The 15716-nt window shown below is 39.7% G+C and overlaps 1 protein-coding gene across 1 annotated transcript in view; it reads right to left on the bottom strand.

The window, feature by feature from the left end:
• The window catches only part of LOC111273726 (nose resistant to fluoxetine protein 6), a 30154-nt gene extending 17419 nt beyond the window's left edge, over positions 1-12735 (bottom strand). The window contains exon 1 of the mRNA XM_022855625.2: positions 11728-12735. Coding sequence (XP_022711360.2) covers positions 11728-11848 — 121 coding nt within the window. The 5' untranslated portion in view covers positions 11849-12735. The remainder of the gene's footprint in view (positions 1-11727) is intronic.
• Positions 12736-15716: the final 2981 nt, after the last annotated feature.

Below are 15716 nucleotides of genomic sequence, written 5' to 3' on the forward strand. Positions count from 1 at the left end.
GCGCTACATCTAACGTAAAATTATCCATATTTTAACAAAAGCTCATTTAGGCTTAACTTATAGGTCTTTTAGCACAGTATGGAATCAATAGAAGAACAACGAGTTCTCTTGTGAAAATACATAAAAAGTACGCACATAAAAGCCAAAATATAAATTAATAATAGAAGCAAAAATTAACGTAGACAAACGAAACGTATGCATAAAAAAATATTAGAGTTGATTTAGCAGAAATTTTACACTGGAACCTCGAAGCAGTCGAATACCGTTATACTAGCAAAGTCCACGTTCCGTTTTCGTGTTACAGTATAATTATAAGAATATATATGTGTTACAATGTAATACATACAATTAAATAAGTGTATCAATGTATACTTAGGTGCTTGCGGGACTCGAAGTGCCAAAAGTTTGTTTAAAGAAACGTGTTTCGCTGCCTTCAAATGGCTTTTAGATGTGTTACTAGTCCTATTCTATTTGGTTTGGAAGGTACTGCATCAACGTGTAATTTCAGCTCTAGTCAATTGTATTTCCACAAGTGTCATTACGGTTTTGATCAGTAACCGCCTATGGAGTTGCTATTGAGCATAATTTCTATATATATATACATAATAAGCTAGTAGACCGAGTCAAACATAAGACGCATTGGTGATTCATATAATAATATCTTACAATAATACGTACATCAGCTGGTTCATCTATAGTCTGTCTAGTGAAGGGCTATTTCGCACAAAATAAAGATGAAACAGTCCCTTCACCTTGTCGACAGTATACCAGAATAATTTGGCGCCGACCAGTTTGGAAACTCGAAATGCCAACTTCAGCGGAGCTTCCAAAAGTGCTGTCTCCTGTGGGAGTATGTCTGCTACGTGATTGCCCACATTCCCTATCCTCTATTGGCCTTGGAAAGTGTGACAAACCAGAAAGACACAGGGAAACTATGTTCATCGCTCAATCGCTTGCTGTCGCTCCTGCTGGCGATAAAAAAAAGAAGCAAAAGGATACGTATAACGGTATTCGTGTCATACCTTTTCCACCGGCTAACGCAGCATTTTGAATTGAACCGCGTCTTTGTCAGGACAGATGAGTTACCAAATCAAGCGTACATCACATCAATATGGGCAGACCGCCCTCGCCTAGGCCATATCCATGATTTCACCACTGCTACAGCCAGTATAATTATTATTATAAGAATTCTGGCATCTATTATTCACCCCCCTACGACAATATTTTGGTGTGACTGCTATTCATAACAGTAACAGCGGCATATCAATACCATGGCCCCTATATGTCAGTATGACTGCAACAACATGAGCGAGCTTCTACCGCGAATAGCAAAAAGCTAAATAGGGTAGGCATATGTCTAAAGTGTTATTGCTGTAATTATGGGGTAGAGGATAATTACGTTTTCAGTGATGGTATACTGAACCGCTTTCGTTCTGAAGCGTATTTGACTTACTTAGAAGTAGGAACTTCACTCTAATTAATGTTTTTTGTTTATCTATTGGCAGCTGAAGGATATGAAGAGGCAGACATAGTAAACTGGCTGCTTTCCCGCTGATCGTTCTCCCGGTATAATTTAAAGCAAAACTAAAATCATTTGTGTATAAAAGAGAAAAAAGTTTACGAGCCGATAAAGAAATTCCGAAGCGTCATCCGGATTGCCTGATAGTTAAAAATTAAATACTTAAAATTTAAGTAATAAGACGCGCGCTAACGGATTGACTCGTGCATATTCTAGGGGGTTTAAAGAATGTTGGAAAAGGAACGTGCCAAGCCACTGGACTTAATATGGTACAATACTTCCTTTAGTCAAAGAAATTCTATTGATGCTCTAGTATAGTTCTGCTAGTGGTACTGCCTCGTAAAATGACAAGCGAAACCGTTTGTTAGATTAGAATTCGAGAATCACATACTAGAATATGCGAAAGATCTTCAAAACAACACTTAACACCTCCTGGTACGCTAACAACATTTGCCGTCCATGGCCCATCCTTTTTGCTTGCCTTCCACCTACCGCCTCTCAGTAACAATTAAGCCTTAATTAATGACGCCCACCGGAGCTCCCATTTATTACCCACCACCTTGCCTAGCTCCGAATGGCCAATCATGTTCATCTACGAGCAGCGGCCAGAAGGTGCAGAAGCTTCACTAGCATTTGCTGACCGCGAACGAAACGACTAATAAAAACAACATAACCAGGCGTTGTTTTCCAGGATATTTGTCCTTTTTGTTGTTGACAAATGGCCTAGCCTTTTATAGTCGCCGACTACAGAGGCGGCGTGTCTGTCGTTTTAGTCCGGCTGCTGTGATCGTTCGGCCAACACGTTCGGCATTTATTAGAATCCAGGTAAATAAACAAGCGGTGGCCATATTCTAAAAGCTGTTCACGAATCTCCTTATTCATTAGGATCATTGCTACGGCGTCACTGTGGTCGTGGACTTGTAGATGGCCATGAAGCGAAACGACTATATGCATTTATATGTATATTGGCCTCACGTCAATACAAGATTCTGCAATGTTCACTGCCTCTGTGACTGCCGTCGTTCTTTAGTTTGTCATGAATAACATCCTTAGAAAATTTTAGAGTTTAGGGGGCGCTGCTTATCCTCCGTCTGGAAGACCGAATGTTTCAGGATAGTACACTCCGGGTCACCATGCAGTAGGGACAGCGAGAGCTACGGGCGGTAGGCATTAGGTAAAGGATAGAACAAGGACCAATTTCCAACAACGACAGCATAAATCTGACGCTACACCAATGACTGCCCGTCAACATCGTTGTGATTTTGCCTGAGATGCTTCGATCGGGAAAATGCGAGGTGTTACTCCGATTCGGCCAAAATGCCTTCTATAAATCGCAAACCCAAACAATAGTTAGCTGGTAAGGGGTGTCATTGTGTCTCGAGTACGAGACCGTCATGAACGTTATGCTAAGTTCTCTGAGCGATGGCTCAGTCATTTGAGTGCCGCGATAAGATCCGTCAATTTCTGAGGCAAATTTAAGCTTCCATTAGGAGTGTTTTCTTTATTGTTAAAGCCACTGTAAATAACACTGAACTGCGATGAGGATGAGATTTACGCTCAGCGACCAGCGTGCCTTTTATTGCAATAAAGGAGAAGAAATATATCGTGGGTAGATGTTCGATTCCAATTCGGCCAGTGGATCCTTAGCCCGTTCTAAACCGATAATCTGTGCAATTATGTGCATTTTTAAGAATTATATACATTTTTTTTGACACTTTGCTATGTCAGTTTAACAAATGCATGAACGACGCGCTCTGCTGTGATTACGTCTTTGAAGTAACGGATAAACTGAAATCAATAGCTTCAAATCAACTATCACCAACATACGATCTAACCCTGACCGAACGCGTGGGCATTTGCGTTGCACGGAATATTACTCGAACTGAAATGAGTGGTGAACCACCAGGGTCGATTGGCTACTATGATACAAGCGGCCCCATGATTTTACATATAGCCGCAATCATTACTTTGCTCGCCGGTAAGGTCTGCGCAATCTGTCTGTACTTAACTACTCGTACGTGTGCAGACCAAACGAGCTTGTTTGCATCTAAGGTATATTTCTCGCCATATTATAGCGGGTGATTTTTAAATGTGAAAAAAAATCACGTTCTAGTCGAGTCCATAGCCGTTTGGCGTTTCTGCCTTGACGCTTTCACTAAGGTTTAAATGTAGACAGACGTTCAGGTGATCTAATCACCTGAGCCATGAACGATCCTTAAGATATAGCACATTTTTGAATTATGATGAGTGAAATCAATTAAGATTTCACTCATCTTAATAAGTATGCTGTCGACTACGGCTGAGAACAGGTGAACGTTATTATATATAAGTGCGCCTCCTATATAACAGTATTGGAGTGTCGGCTGTGGGGTAAATTAGATTGACCATGCTCGAACTATTAAGCGAACTCAGATGCATCGCGTTATCCGGTTCACGATTGATACTCGAGGGCTGACCGGTAACTTCCAGAAGTTCTGTAAGGTTCCCTAGGTTTTCTGTGCCTCAGGCCATGAAAGAGGTACGTAAAGCCTAAAGGGTGTTTTTTCGTTTTATGCAGCAATGTTCACTTTCAAATGCCCTAGCCCTTTGCAACGTCCCCCTATTGCAAGAAGCTAAAAAAACGATATCAGAGTAAAAATATTCGATGCCAAAGGAAATCATGCAAAAGTTAAACATGCAGTCCAAGCCGCACCAAAGTGTGAAATCTGAAACATGTTTTTGGTGATCAAACAAATCACACAGGTACGTCATCTCGCGTTCTGACCACCGTACAAGCGGTAAAAGAAATTTCAATGACTAGACAAATAATTCGTCTTTTATAGGCGTATTTCTAACAACGTTTCGTACTCTCAATAAGCCCAACATAAGGTACGTGCACGTTTTCCATCGCGCTAATTTTCCAGCATGCTTAGCTATTGACCACAACGATAGCTTGAAAAACCATATTCAGACATTATATTATACACAAGCAAACAAGTTTCGGCCACAGACGTTTCGGCACTGACGAAACAAACCAGCATTGAGCATCAGACACAAATCGAATAGACATATCCCACTATGGACATAGTTGTTCTTATACGGGCATGGGCAGCTTGCTAAAGCGAACACAAGATAGCCTAAGTCATTGCTCTCTGTCAATAAAATCCTAAGTACAAGTTATTTATTCCGATATATAGCGGAACTCTATCGATTTGTTTACTATATACTATGAAAAAAAGTTGTAAAAACAATTATGAGGTGCTTGGAAATCGATGACATTGAATCGAATACGGATTATCTTCTCCAATGAGGATCGAGGCATCTGCCTGCAAAAGTCAACGTCATTTAAATCTTTTAAATCACGATTTTTGCGTTGAAATGTTTCGTTTAATTGACTCGACCAATAATGTATATATTTCACGTGGGCCGCCCTGAACAGCGCATTTGTTGGTTGTATGTACCGCAGGCCGGATAACATTAGCATTTTTTTCTGCCGATCATCACCGAATGGCATGTGACCTCGTACTTACGTAGGGGCTAAAGAGTATATAACCACATAAACGCCAATAACCAGTGTTAAGCTGCAATAATATATTATTCGTAGTAGGTGATCCTCTACTAAAGACAACGTATGCGATAGGTGGCATCTTTTGCGTAAGTTTGGCCCACGAAATTTGTCATTGTTTGGTGCGTACCACCCAATCACACGTTAACTACCATATCGCCTACACTTTTTAACAACTTAGACTGCTCTAATCAAGAGTACCCAGGATCAGAGTGACCCCGACTCATGTTCAGAATAATTTGATTAATGAGAGCAAGAACTATTACCCAGTAAACGACAAAATTGTCTGCCCCCAGAAACGGATTACTGTTTCTGTTATTATGAAGTAAAGACACTTTACTGTCGGCCGTTAATTCCAGAAGGCCATTTTGTCCTAGTCAGAAAATTGAAGGCGCACTGTGGGCAGGCACCACACGTTGCAGACCAGTACACGTCAGCTGTTCTAGTCCGCTAGCCCGCGCGAGCGTCGCCTTCGTAGGCACCAGAATCTTTATTTTACATCTTGTTATATTCAATTTTAGCCAATCTAGTTTAATTAACTGTGCAATGCTACCATTTGAGTTTTTATTACGGGAAAACGCAGTGCTAACCTAATTCGCCGTCCCTATTATATATTTATATTCACTTATTCAACCGAAAGACGGCTAGAAAATGAGCGGGACTGTTGGCTATCGAAGCTCAGCATTACATAACCATTACCTTTTATTGAGGCTACCTTGTAGACCGTGGCTGTCTGCAGCTTCTTGTAGATGTAGCAGCCTTTTCTTCTAGTTAGAGTATTTTTAGATTGTCGCTATTGTTGTCCTCATACTATTACTACAACTACTAAAATAATCGTTGGCGTTACTGCTGTTTGTAGGCGCAATCATCGAAGCCGGCTGGCATTACATCGAAGCTGACTGCGATGGTGGGGACAAAGGGGAATGAAAGTGGGGCTGCTGAAAATTCAATCTATGGTACCCGAAAGCCGGAATAACTAAATCATGTTCACTAGCGTGTGTGCACCTCAGTCGCGGCCGCTATACAGCATAACTAACTAAGAGTGCACAGGATTTGTTCAAAGGTTCGTGGGTAATCTATGCCACAGCAGCCCCTTGGGGCAGCGAAGCGATGCAAGCTCTTTGTGAATTTCGCTAGCCAAAAACAGTTTCACTTAAAAGTCCCAAAGTACACAATAGTAATCAGCTTGGCCCAGAGTGTGCGGTGGCCCAACTTGCCGTGCCGTTAGCGGATCAATGGCTTCAAACAAGGAATTGCTGGTAGCGTTTACGTGATGCTAAAAAAAACCCATCGAAGTCATGCCAGCCTCACTTTGGTGACTATCTTTCACTTTGGGTGGCAAAACACGGCTGCCGCCCGCATTACCGCCATGACAATAAGGAAACTCATCTATTATAAGACTTATCAACGCAACATGTCGAAATATCATATCTTGCAGTTTGCTTCATGCCGTTAAAATGGTATTTGAGCTGAACATGTCTCACCGATTGACAATGGATAGTATATGAGTAAAGGATTCACCACTTGCTTTGGTAAAAGATACCGTGTGATAATTTCTTCACTAAATTTCAATACAGTGAACTTGAACTACAGGAAGGAAGTCATATATATATATATATATATATATATATATATATATATTTGATTACGAATACGTTTGCCTATTTACAACATCGGTATGCTCCCCTTACATTAAATCTGGGCTAAGGCTTAAAAATAGGGTAGGCCCACTTGTATTCTATGTCTATTATCTGTATCGCTCAGTACTGCACGAGCGGACTGTTTCCAAGTACAACATAACAACAAATGATGTTTCGTAAGTTCTGGCAGTTCAAAAGCTCTAGGCGTATGCCGCTAACGGATCGCATGCGGCTTTTAAGACGAGCGCCTTACTGAAAAGTTCTTGATTAATTAGGTGTACCTGTCTTTACACTATACAGCATGAAACCCCTTCCGTACGAACTAATAGATCTTGATGCCATAGCGGACGCGTGAAATAAGTTCTATTTTAAAAACTATCTAAGGAAACGATTTTAGTAGTGGGTAAGTTAGAACTGTGGTATGTGCTGTAGAATTTTCTAATACGGTAATCTAGTTTCGAGGTCGCCTCTCAGCAATTAACGAGCGTTTTTGGTTATTTGCTGCCATTGCTCCACTGATCCGGTTCTATCTTTGGATAGTTAGTACGTACATAGTAACTGTGTTTATAAAAGGTTTTATGCAGGCTTCGGCACGGATGCTGATATATATGACTTGGTGATGATGCAATGGTGACGTGTTTGCTTACTATGTGCTAAGCCTAAGGTGGCTCAAGCTCGAAACAGGGCGCGGACATGATTTATTTCGTGCTTCTTCTGTGCCATATAGTATAATGAATTATCTCCCAGTTTGTCATTTGACTTCTTTAGGCGCTCGAGGGGTGAGAAATCGCTATTCTTCGAGCTATTTTACCAAGCAATAACACGATAGGTTTTGAACGGATCGAATATGCAATCCTACATTTTATTTGAGGCAATATTTTGAACTTGCTTCAAAATGCGAACGGGTAAAGTCACAGCTCTAGTGAGTAACTTTCATACAATCTATCGCCTTTGTTATCCCATAGAAACATCACGGCGTCTACAATATAAAAGTTAACTAAGCCTGGATATTCAAAAAGTAGTGCGACCTATCAGATATTAGCACAACTTTGATGCTTTTATATGATGCAAACTGCCTTTCTACGGAGAAGACAAATTAATACCACAGCAGGAGGTCTGAATAGTTATTTTAAACTATGATCTCTACATTACATCTTGTTCCATATGATATTCTTGCTGTGTAAGCGACCGTGGAGATTTTTTTTTTACATATAGTACTGGGCATTACTTAAGCTGAATATTTAAGGTTCCTACAATCATACGAGCTTATTTAATATTGACTTGATGGCGACATGCCATACTACAATAACGCTCAAATATTACCCCCTCTTAGGAATAGCGGTGAATTTATGACCGTAATCACCCTTTGTCGTGAACGTACTAAACATAAACCATAATTCCCTACGCTTTTTGTAACTGTTTATATATATATATATATATATACATGCCGAATAATAGGGTATGTCCAAGAGGAACGACATAAATGCGGTAAAATGCTAAACAATCAAAGAACGATAACGTAAACATTAACTTGTGTCCAGCTCGCAATAGTTTCAATCATATACGCTAGAGACATTAATCGCCATATTAGTAATAACAAAAACAAAAAAAATTGTAATCTATGACGGTGTTAAAGGTCACTTAGGTACGCCTCACAGAAATGCTTCAAAGTCCCTATCGCGTACAGAAGCAGCGCCACAAATTACATTAGCACACGCACATAAGCATTATGATATATGTTCAAATATTGTACACGATGCCTTTGAGCTAGCTTTTACTTGACGGACAAGAACGCTATGTTTTCATGTCTGCTGTTTGGTCACAATTTTCATGGCTGGACATATGCACAAACACTTTCCGTATGATCACTTTTTTATAGCGTGCAGACGTTGAGTCACTTCGATATTTACTGACTACGTCACCAAAGATGCGACGCGCGAAATCTACTCGGCACGACCGAGTCCCAAGGGCACGCGAGCGCTGCACGTCATGCGAAAAATAGAGCGAACTACAGCAGACCAAACTGTCAAAGTGGTTCTGTGTTACAGGCTATCTGCCGTAAATGGGTAGGTAATCATTTTTCATTCGTCCGCGTCAAACCTTCCCAAATAGACGATGCAGAAAGGAGCAATTGAAATTATCACTTCCTATCACTGTATTTCATTGTAGGTATCGTACTATACATGCGTAACGCTTATATGTCAGATCCGCAATTTACAGTGTTTTAGAGACAGGGGCAAAACAACCGGAAAAAGGATGCGCCATCGATGACGAAAAAGTTACAACTAAATCTATATTCATTACATGTAATTCAACATATAGTTCGAGATTTGTCTACTCCGGCCTAGACCGTAAATCTATTTAGATATTTTAAATTAAATGCGAAAATCTAACGTTCGGGAAGTACTTCAAACACTGAATTCAATAGAGCTTATTCCTAATGAGCAATAACTCTGCTGCTTATCGAATAAAAGAGCTACCGAACCGAACCGAACTACGTGTTCATGGGCTAATTTCAAGTGTTCTGACATTTAGAGAGCCACACGACGCGTCTACAACGATTTCCTAATAAGACCATCTAAGCCCACATAGCAGCAACTGCTGGATATGTACTACCATCTTGGTTATAATATTATCAAGTCAGAATTTTCGCTGATCGAAAAAAAATGACAAGATATCGAAAATAATCTGCTAAATACACAATGAAAACATTTTAGTCAATTACGTAGAGCCGGTTCAAAGTTGTCTATACAGAACATTTCATTCATTCACACCTCTTTTGTTTTTTGTTTTTTTTTTTTTATTTTATTCATTTTGCCCCTTACTTCATATGAATAACGAATAATTAATGATACGTCCTTCGACGAAAATCGCAGCTCCGTATAGTTCGCCTACTTCGAACGTCTTTGTTAGAATGGCACGATAGTGAACGTGACCAGTCGTAAACCATCTATAGTCTAAGCAACAGTGCGGGAAACAAGAAGGCCCACCACAGGAAATGCTATGCAAAGTATCCTCACCGAAGCGATACGTTCAGCAGTTTTTGTATGTTAAAGTGTACATTAAACATGTCCAATGACGGATATTAACCGCTCACTTTGAAGATACGCCCCATGTTTATGTAATCGAAATTCTATAAAGACACTTTGTTAGTGATCACTCAACTTCTAGATCAATTCTAATGCACGTAACTGTACCCAGCAGGCTTAATGTACTGTCCGCCTTTGCTTATGGTCTGCAGATTTTGTTCACTGCTGTATGAATTTATGCATAGCTTAAGGTCGCCCCATTTAATTACTGACAGCAAAATGGAAGCCAGATGAGGCCGTGATCGTCCTATTTTTACTTTTCGTCGTTCCCTTTTTCTTAGCCAAATGCAGACGCTTAATGAAGTAATGAAGGCTTGGTTAAGTCGTGTCAAATCGATTTGTCAAATGTAATTAACTTTTAATACTGGACTTTAGTAAGAGAAGATGATGACGCGCATTGAAAGCAATTAAGGTGTTTTCGACGAAAATTAGTGAAAACGAGCAAGAAACTTAAAAATGTATAGGGCGTCACGTAATCGTAGATAGGTGGCATACGGTATGGTATAGCCTCAAGGCGACAGGTGGAGCCACTGTCCAACTCTGTTTGAATGTCAGCCGCCGGTCGTGCACCTGTTATTAGTGAAAGGTGGTAATATTTATCCGTCATAATAATAATAATGACCATGCGAAGACCTAAAAGAAATTTATATAACGCATGTGTGATGTGGCAGGAGCGGGATTACCAATTCTAACCTAATGATCTCCAGATTGCTCACATTAGACCAGTTATGTCGTATCTTTGAGGCAATCATATGCAGTGGCACCAAGACCGCTTATCGAAGATACAGTTTAGAGTCAATTACTGGAAAGGACTGGAGTTTGCCGGTCAAATCTATTTAATTTATGGATAATATGTGTTAGATTTGAGCTCTACTCAAGTGGAGGTATTTTCCTTTTACTTAAACAGATTTACCTCATCATTTGATTTACATTACCGGCTCATAAGGTTGGTCAAATTTGCGTTCATTAAGAAAACTAGGTTACAAAGTTAATAATTACGACCACGATGTTAGCTGACGATTTTTTTCACAGGAGATCATTTTGTATAGCTGGATGAAAATAAAAGATTCGCCACTTCACTGGCTTCCAACTTAAGCGCCTAAAAATTTCTTCGTAATACTGTTCGAGTTCTCAATATGTGAAGATTTTTTGAGGTGAGGATACTTGCCTGAATTCTATGTCTAACATTCAGCATCAAGGCTTGAAACACACAACTTGAAATAGCCGCATAGCGTCCATCTGCTTTCCGAGATGAAAGTGCCCGACTTAAAAGTGGTGAAGTAATTTTATAAAGTTATGCAACCCGTTTTATGAGAAAAAAAAAAGTTTTCAAAGCTAAATCGATGATCTTATGAAGTTAATTCCGATTGCACACAATCAATTAGGAGTCAACTAATATAAAAGTGAGGCAACACCAAAAACTCCAGATTTTTAACCATGATTTTAAACACGTAAAGTTTTAAGTCATCCACATGAAGTCTATATGAAACACGTTAAAAATAGTTAGTTTGGTGTTCAAATAATAGTAAGAATATAATTAAAGGCACTTAAGGGAACTTATAATGGGGCTCTAAACCTAGAGCCTTATATACGCCTAGAGAAGAAAGGATCACTCAAAAAACATTCACTTGAAAGATAAATCGTACAAAAACCTTTGATATAGCCAGAAGTGAAGATGTCAATATTGCAACTTCATTTATTCAGTGATACCACATAACCAATTCTATCGAACATTTTATTACGATTGAAAAAAACGTAACTAAAACTTATCTTGTCGAAAATACGATTTAGTTCGTACTATTCCTCAGTTAGTGCCCTATTGACTATCTATTTTCTAAGCATTGCAGGATAACAACAGAAATTTTTGTCACTTCTCTCACCTTCGTAGTTTAACATCATGCGGTCAACGGGTTAAAATCTGACCACCTGACTTACCAGTAAAATCGATGTCCTGGTCACCATCTGGAGCTTCCACTGCAAGACACTGGTCATAGTTGCCAAGATCGGCGATCGTTCCTGAGGCAAGACCCGATGATGGCTTGCCCATGGCATCCATCACTGCAAAAAAAGGGAAGAAGAGAAAATACCATTCAACTAATAGTCCGCTCCGCTAAGTTCTAGTTGCTTCTCGTGTGTTGTAGTGTTAAATGGGACAGATAATCGAACAGCTAGTTGTAACTGTTACTCGTGACTATAAAAATATTCTGTTAAATATATTTCTCAACGAAATTACATAGGCATGAATGGCACTTGACGTGCGATTAAGATGCCACGTGCTGGGCCTATTGTCCAAAACGCTTTAGGGTGACCCATGGTGTGATATAAACCTTCGTACCAGTCTAAAATAGAGATGCCGAGAACTTTGATTTATTTATTGACCTTAAAAACAGAAGTTCGAAAAATAGATTGTAGTTTTTAGACTATCCCGACAAAAATGCCATGTCAGGACTATTTCTGTAGGAGTAGCTATTATACGCATATCAAAATTATACAGTTTAAGTACTATAATCGTCAGGAAGAGGGACATCTTTAAAGAAAATTTCGTTTTCTTTTTTTAATTAATTTTAAATTATTTCAAAAAGAAGCCCTATGATAAGGCATCAACAAAATGTTCTGGGTAAAATACGATATCTTACGTAAAAAGTAATAACTAAAACACGCACATATAAAGACAACACAATCTAAAATTGTTATATTCCAGGGCCAAACATTAACGAAGGAAATAACCACAAAATATACGCATCTTCGTGTAGCCTTCTTACGCTGCACCGTGACGGAAGATTTCTAACTGCACGCTAAAATGTTTAATTCGAATGTCTTCGTTTGGTCTAGTTTTATATTCCGTAAGATAATCTTCATGTTTCTACCTCTGCACGCACAATCGTTAGCTTCCTTTTTTAGCGTTTATATTCGCCATTCGTACGGATAGAAATAAATAATCGACGCTCTGCTTGTTTTTCATTCGATTTCCCTTGACCCATCTGTTCCACTATCACGATAATATTATCATTAGTAGGCTAGATAGGAGAATACCTTTGCGTAAGAAAACCCTTAGGTAAGATTAGCTCATACTAATTAGATGTCATATCAAATATAATAAAACCTCCCTCGGTTGAGCCATAAAGTAAGAGAAAATGCAATCGCGTAAGACCATTCACATGCATCTTACATGTGCCTCGATTCTAAAGAAGTCATACTTGCGGTTTTTTTGTTTATCTTCTGTGCTGGGCTTGACTGTTAATGCATATCAAATAGCGCACGTTATCAATTCAGTCCTTTACTCTCGTCATTATCACTGTTAATCTTCTTCTCTCGACATGAACAAAGTTGAGTCAGAGATTAAATTTTTAATCTGTACTGCCGGTTGTGTTGCCTGGCCGCGAGTTGCTCAGTGCCCCCCCGACCCCAGAGGTTTAACTCGGACACCTAGGATAATTTTTACTGGTGTTTACTTTCGGACGTGTGCCTACAAAAACGATGCTTGAAAAAAATTACATCTCAGCAATGTACGGGCATTCCGGTGCTATCTTGACAAGTATATACCTTTTCGTGACATATGTGTTGATACGTATATGTTTCATAGAGATTTCTTTTGCTCGTCGCATTATTGGCCTTTAGCAGCGATTCTTGACAGTATGAACCGTTTCTCTAGGAAATTTTCGCAAAACTGGATACTTTATGCAGGCAATATCTACCTACAACAGAAACCAGTAAATGTTCCAGATATGAACCCCGAATCGCATATGTGTTTTAGCCAAAACTATGATGTTTTCCGCATTGCAGAATAGAAGCTTCGATCCATTGTAATTTGGTGTTATTTTTATCTACTTATCGTAACGACCCTTCTGATACGCCCTTATCTATAGTGCGACTGTTTGAACTCTATTGATCAGGTGTAGCATGACAGGACAAATCGTCCTTCATTTATTGTGTGATAAAGAGGTAGCTGAGCATTTGGCTTTTGAGGAAATTTATATCGTGAAGCTGCTTTTTCTTTGTGTCTGCGTAACCAATACTAAATATGGCCTAAAGATAGGTGGCCTTCAGGGTTGAGCAAATAGCAATGTTCTGCCGCCAAGACTTATGCATGATACGAACAAAAAATTTTCCATAAAAATAGTCACGGTGTTTCCGAAAAGAGCACTCATATCGTAACTAACCGCCTATTGTGGTGGGGCGCTATTGCTAAACTCGTTGCCATTCATTTGTGTAAGTTGTTGTGGAAAGCGCGCATCAGTCTACTTTATTAGCTCTCACGTACAGACCACTGCTGGTTTTTAGTACTGGTCATGTTTTCCCATTTAGTGTTTTTATTTGACTGATATTCGATTTATTAGCTATCATTGACCCCACAACAGACGCAAGAAGCGAACAGGTAGTATGAGCCCACTAAAGCTGTATGCCATTTTTTTATTGCGAGGGGCGTTTTCATTACAACATCATAGGACAGAAATAATCAAACAAATAGTTGATCGCCCCGGTATAAGCGGCAGTAATTTTCAACCGATTTCTTTGGCTAAAGCCTCCGGCTGTTTTCCTTTCATATTAAATGCTTGGAATAATTTCTTCGGCATACCGGCACTAGAAGGCCTAGCTTGAATAGATCTTCAAATGGCAGATAATCACCTGTCATCATAACCGCTGAAGTCAACTATAAGCGCATATGTGACACACTTAGGAATACGCGCGTCAGTCACTACGCCACCCGTATCATCATTAGTATCTGGTAGACACAATGAACTGTTGCTAAATTAATTACTACCCATAGTATAGAAAATCACGGAAATACGGTGACCGACTGCCCGTAGTTTAGCATTCACAGTAGTAATAACAAAACACTACTATTTTCTACAAATGAAACAGTCGAAAACGTTTCTACTCGTTAGAGGACTGCGAAAAATTATTGTCCTACCGGCTACATGTTTTTATTTGAATCATATCCAAAAAAAAAATATATCGAGTCTGAAATAGAATTACACACCTGGTGAACTTAGTTAAATCGTAGTGTGGTTATGTAGGTATGCATATATTTAACATGGACATATTCAAACATACGCTAATTACAAACGTGGAACCCACCTCCGACCAGTAACTGAATTGTTTTTTATAACAATATATTTATAATCAAACAGCCCTGATAGGGTCACCATTGCAGAGGCCATCCCATAATCTTCAAGTCACACAATCGCTATATCCTCGTACTAACTAAAGAAGTTATTAATCAGCAATATCTTGTAGTGGCTACCTAAAAAAGTTTTCATAATACTGCCAGTGCCATCATAGCTTGTGATCTGTCGGCTGCCATTATTGTTGAAAGCTCAACGCATAAGTCAAACGCAGATGTCGGCGCCAGAGATACACTTGGTCATATCGAACCAATTTTGGGCTTATGAAGTTGGGTTAACCCGAACAGGCACAGCGCAGTTAATATTGGTTGGGTCGACGTAAACAGTTTCTTATGCATCGACACTTTTGCTAGAATGTGGTGTTGCATTCGGCCATCGAATCTAGTCCCTCCGAACCACACGCGCGTGCTTGACATTTAAAAAGACGCGCCTATAACTAATTGTCGTTGTTGCACTGACAACAACGTCCGCGACAGTTTCCCCTGGCAACGTTTGAAACTGCACGCTACCCAACAACAATAACAGCGATCACAGAGGCGACCCAATAAAACAGGCGAAACGACGTCTGTCTGTCTATGCCCGGGTTCGAACCTGGTATCGGTGCAACTTACCACAATTGAAACACTTTCCAAGACACCAACGAGATACGCGTGTACGGCTGGATATAGGTAGAGATGCTGCTATACGCTAAGCAAGATCATGTCGGTTAGCTAAGGCCATTCTACGGTTTGAGCCACTAGAACTGGACAACAGCAAATAGCAGAATTCAGCTTGGTGCTTGACCGGATCTATGCCACG

This window comes from Varroa jacobsoni, unplaced genomic scaffold, assembly GCF_002532875.2.
Source record: "Varroa jacobsoni isolate VJ856 unplaced genomic scaffold, vjacob_1.0 scaffold_221, whole genome shotgun sequence".
Lineage (NCBI taxonomy): Eukaryota > Metazoa > Arthropoda > Arachnida > Mesostigmata > Varroidae > Varroa > Varroa jacobsoni.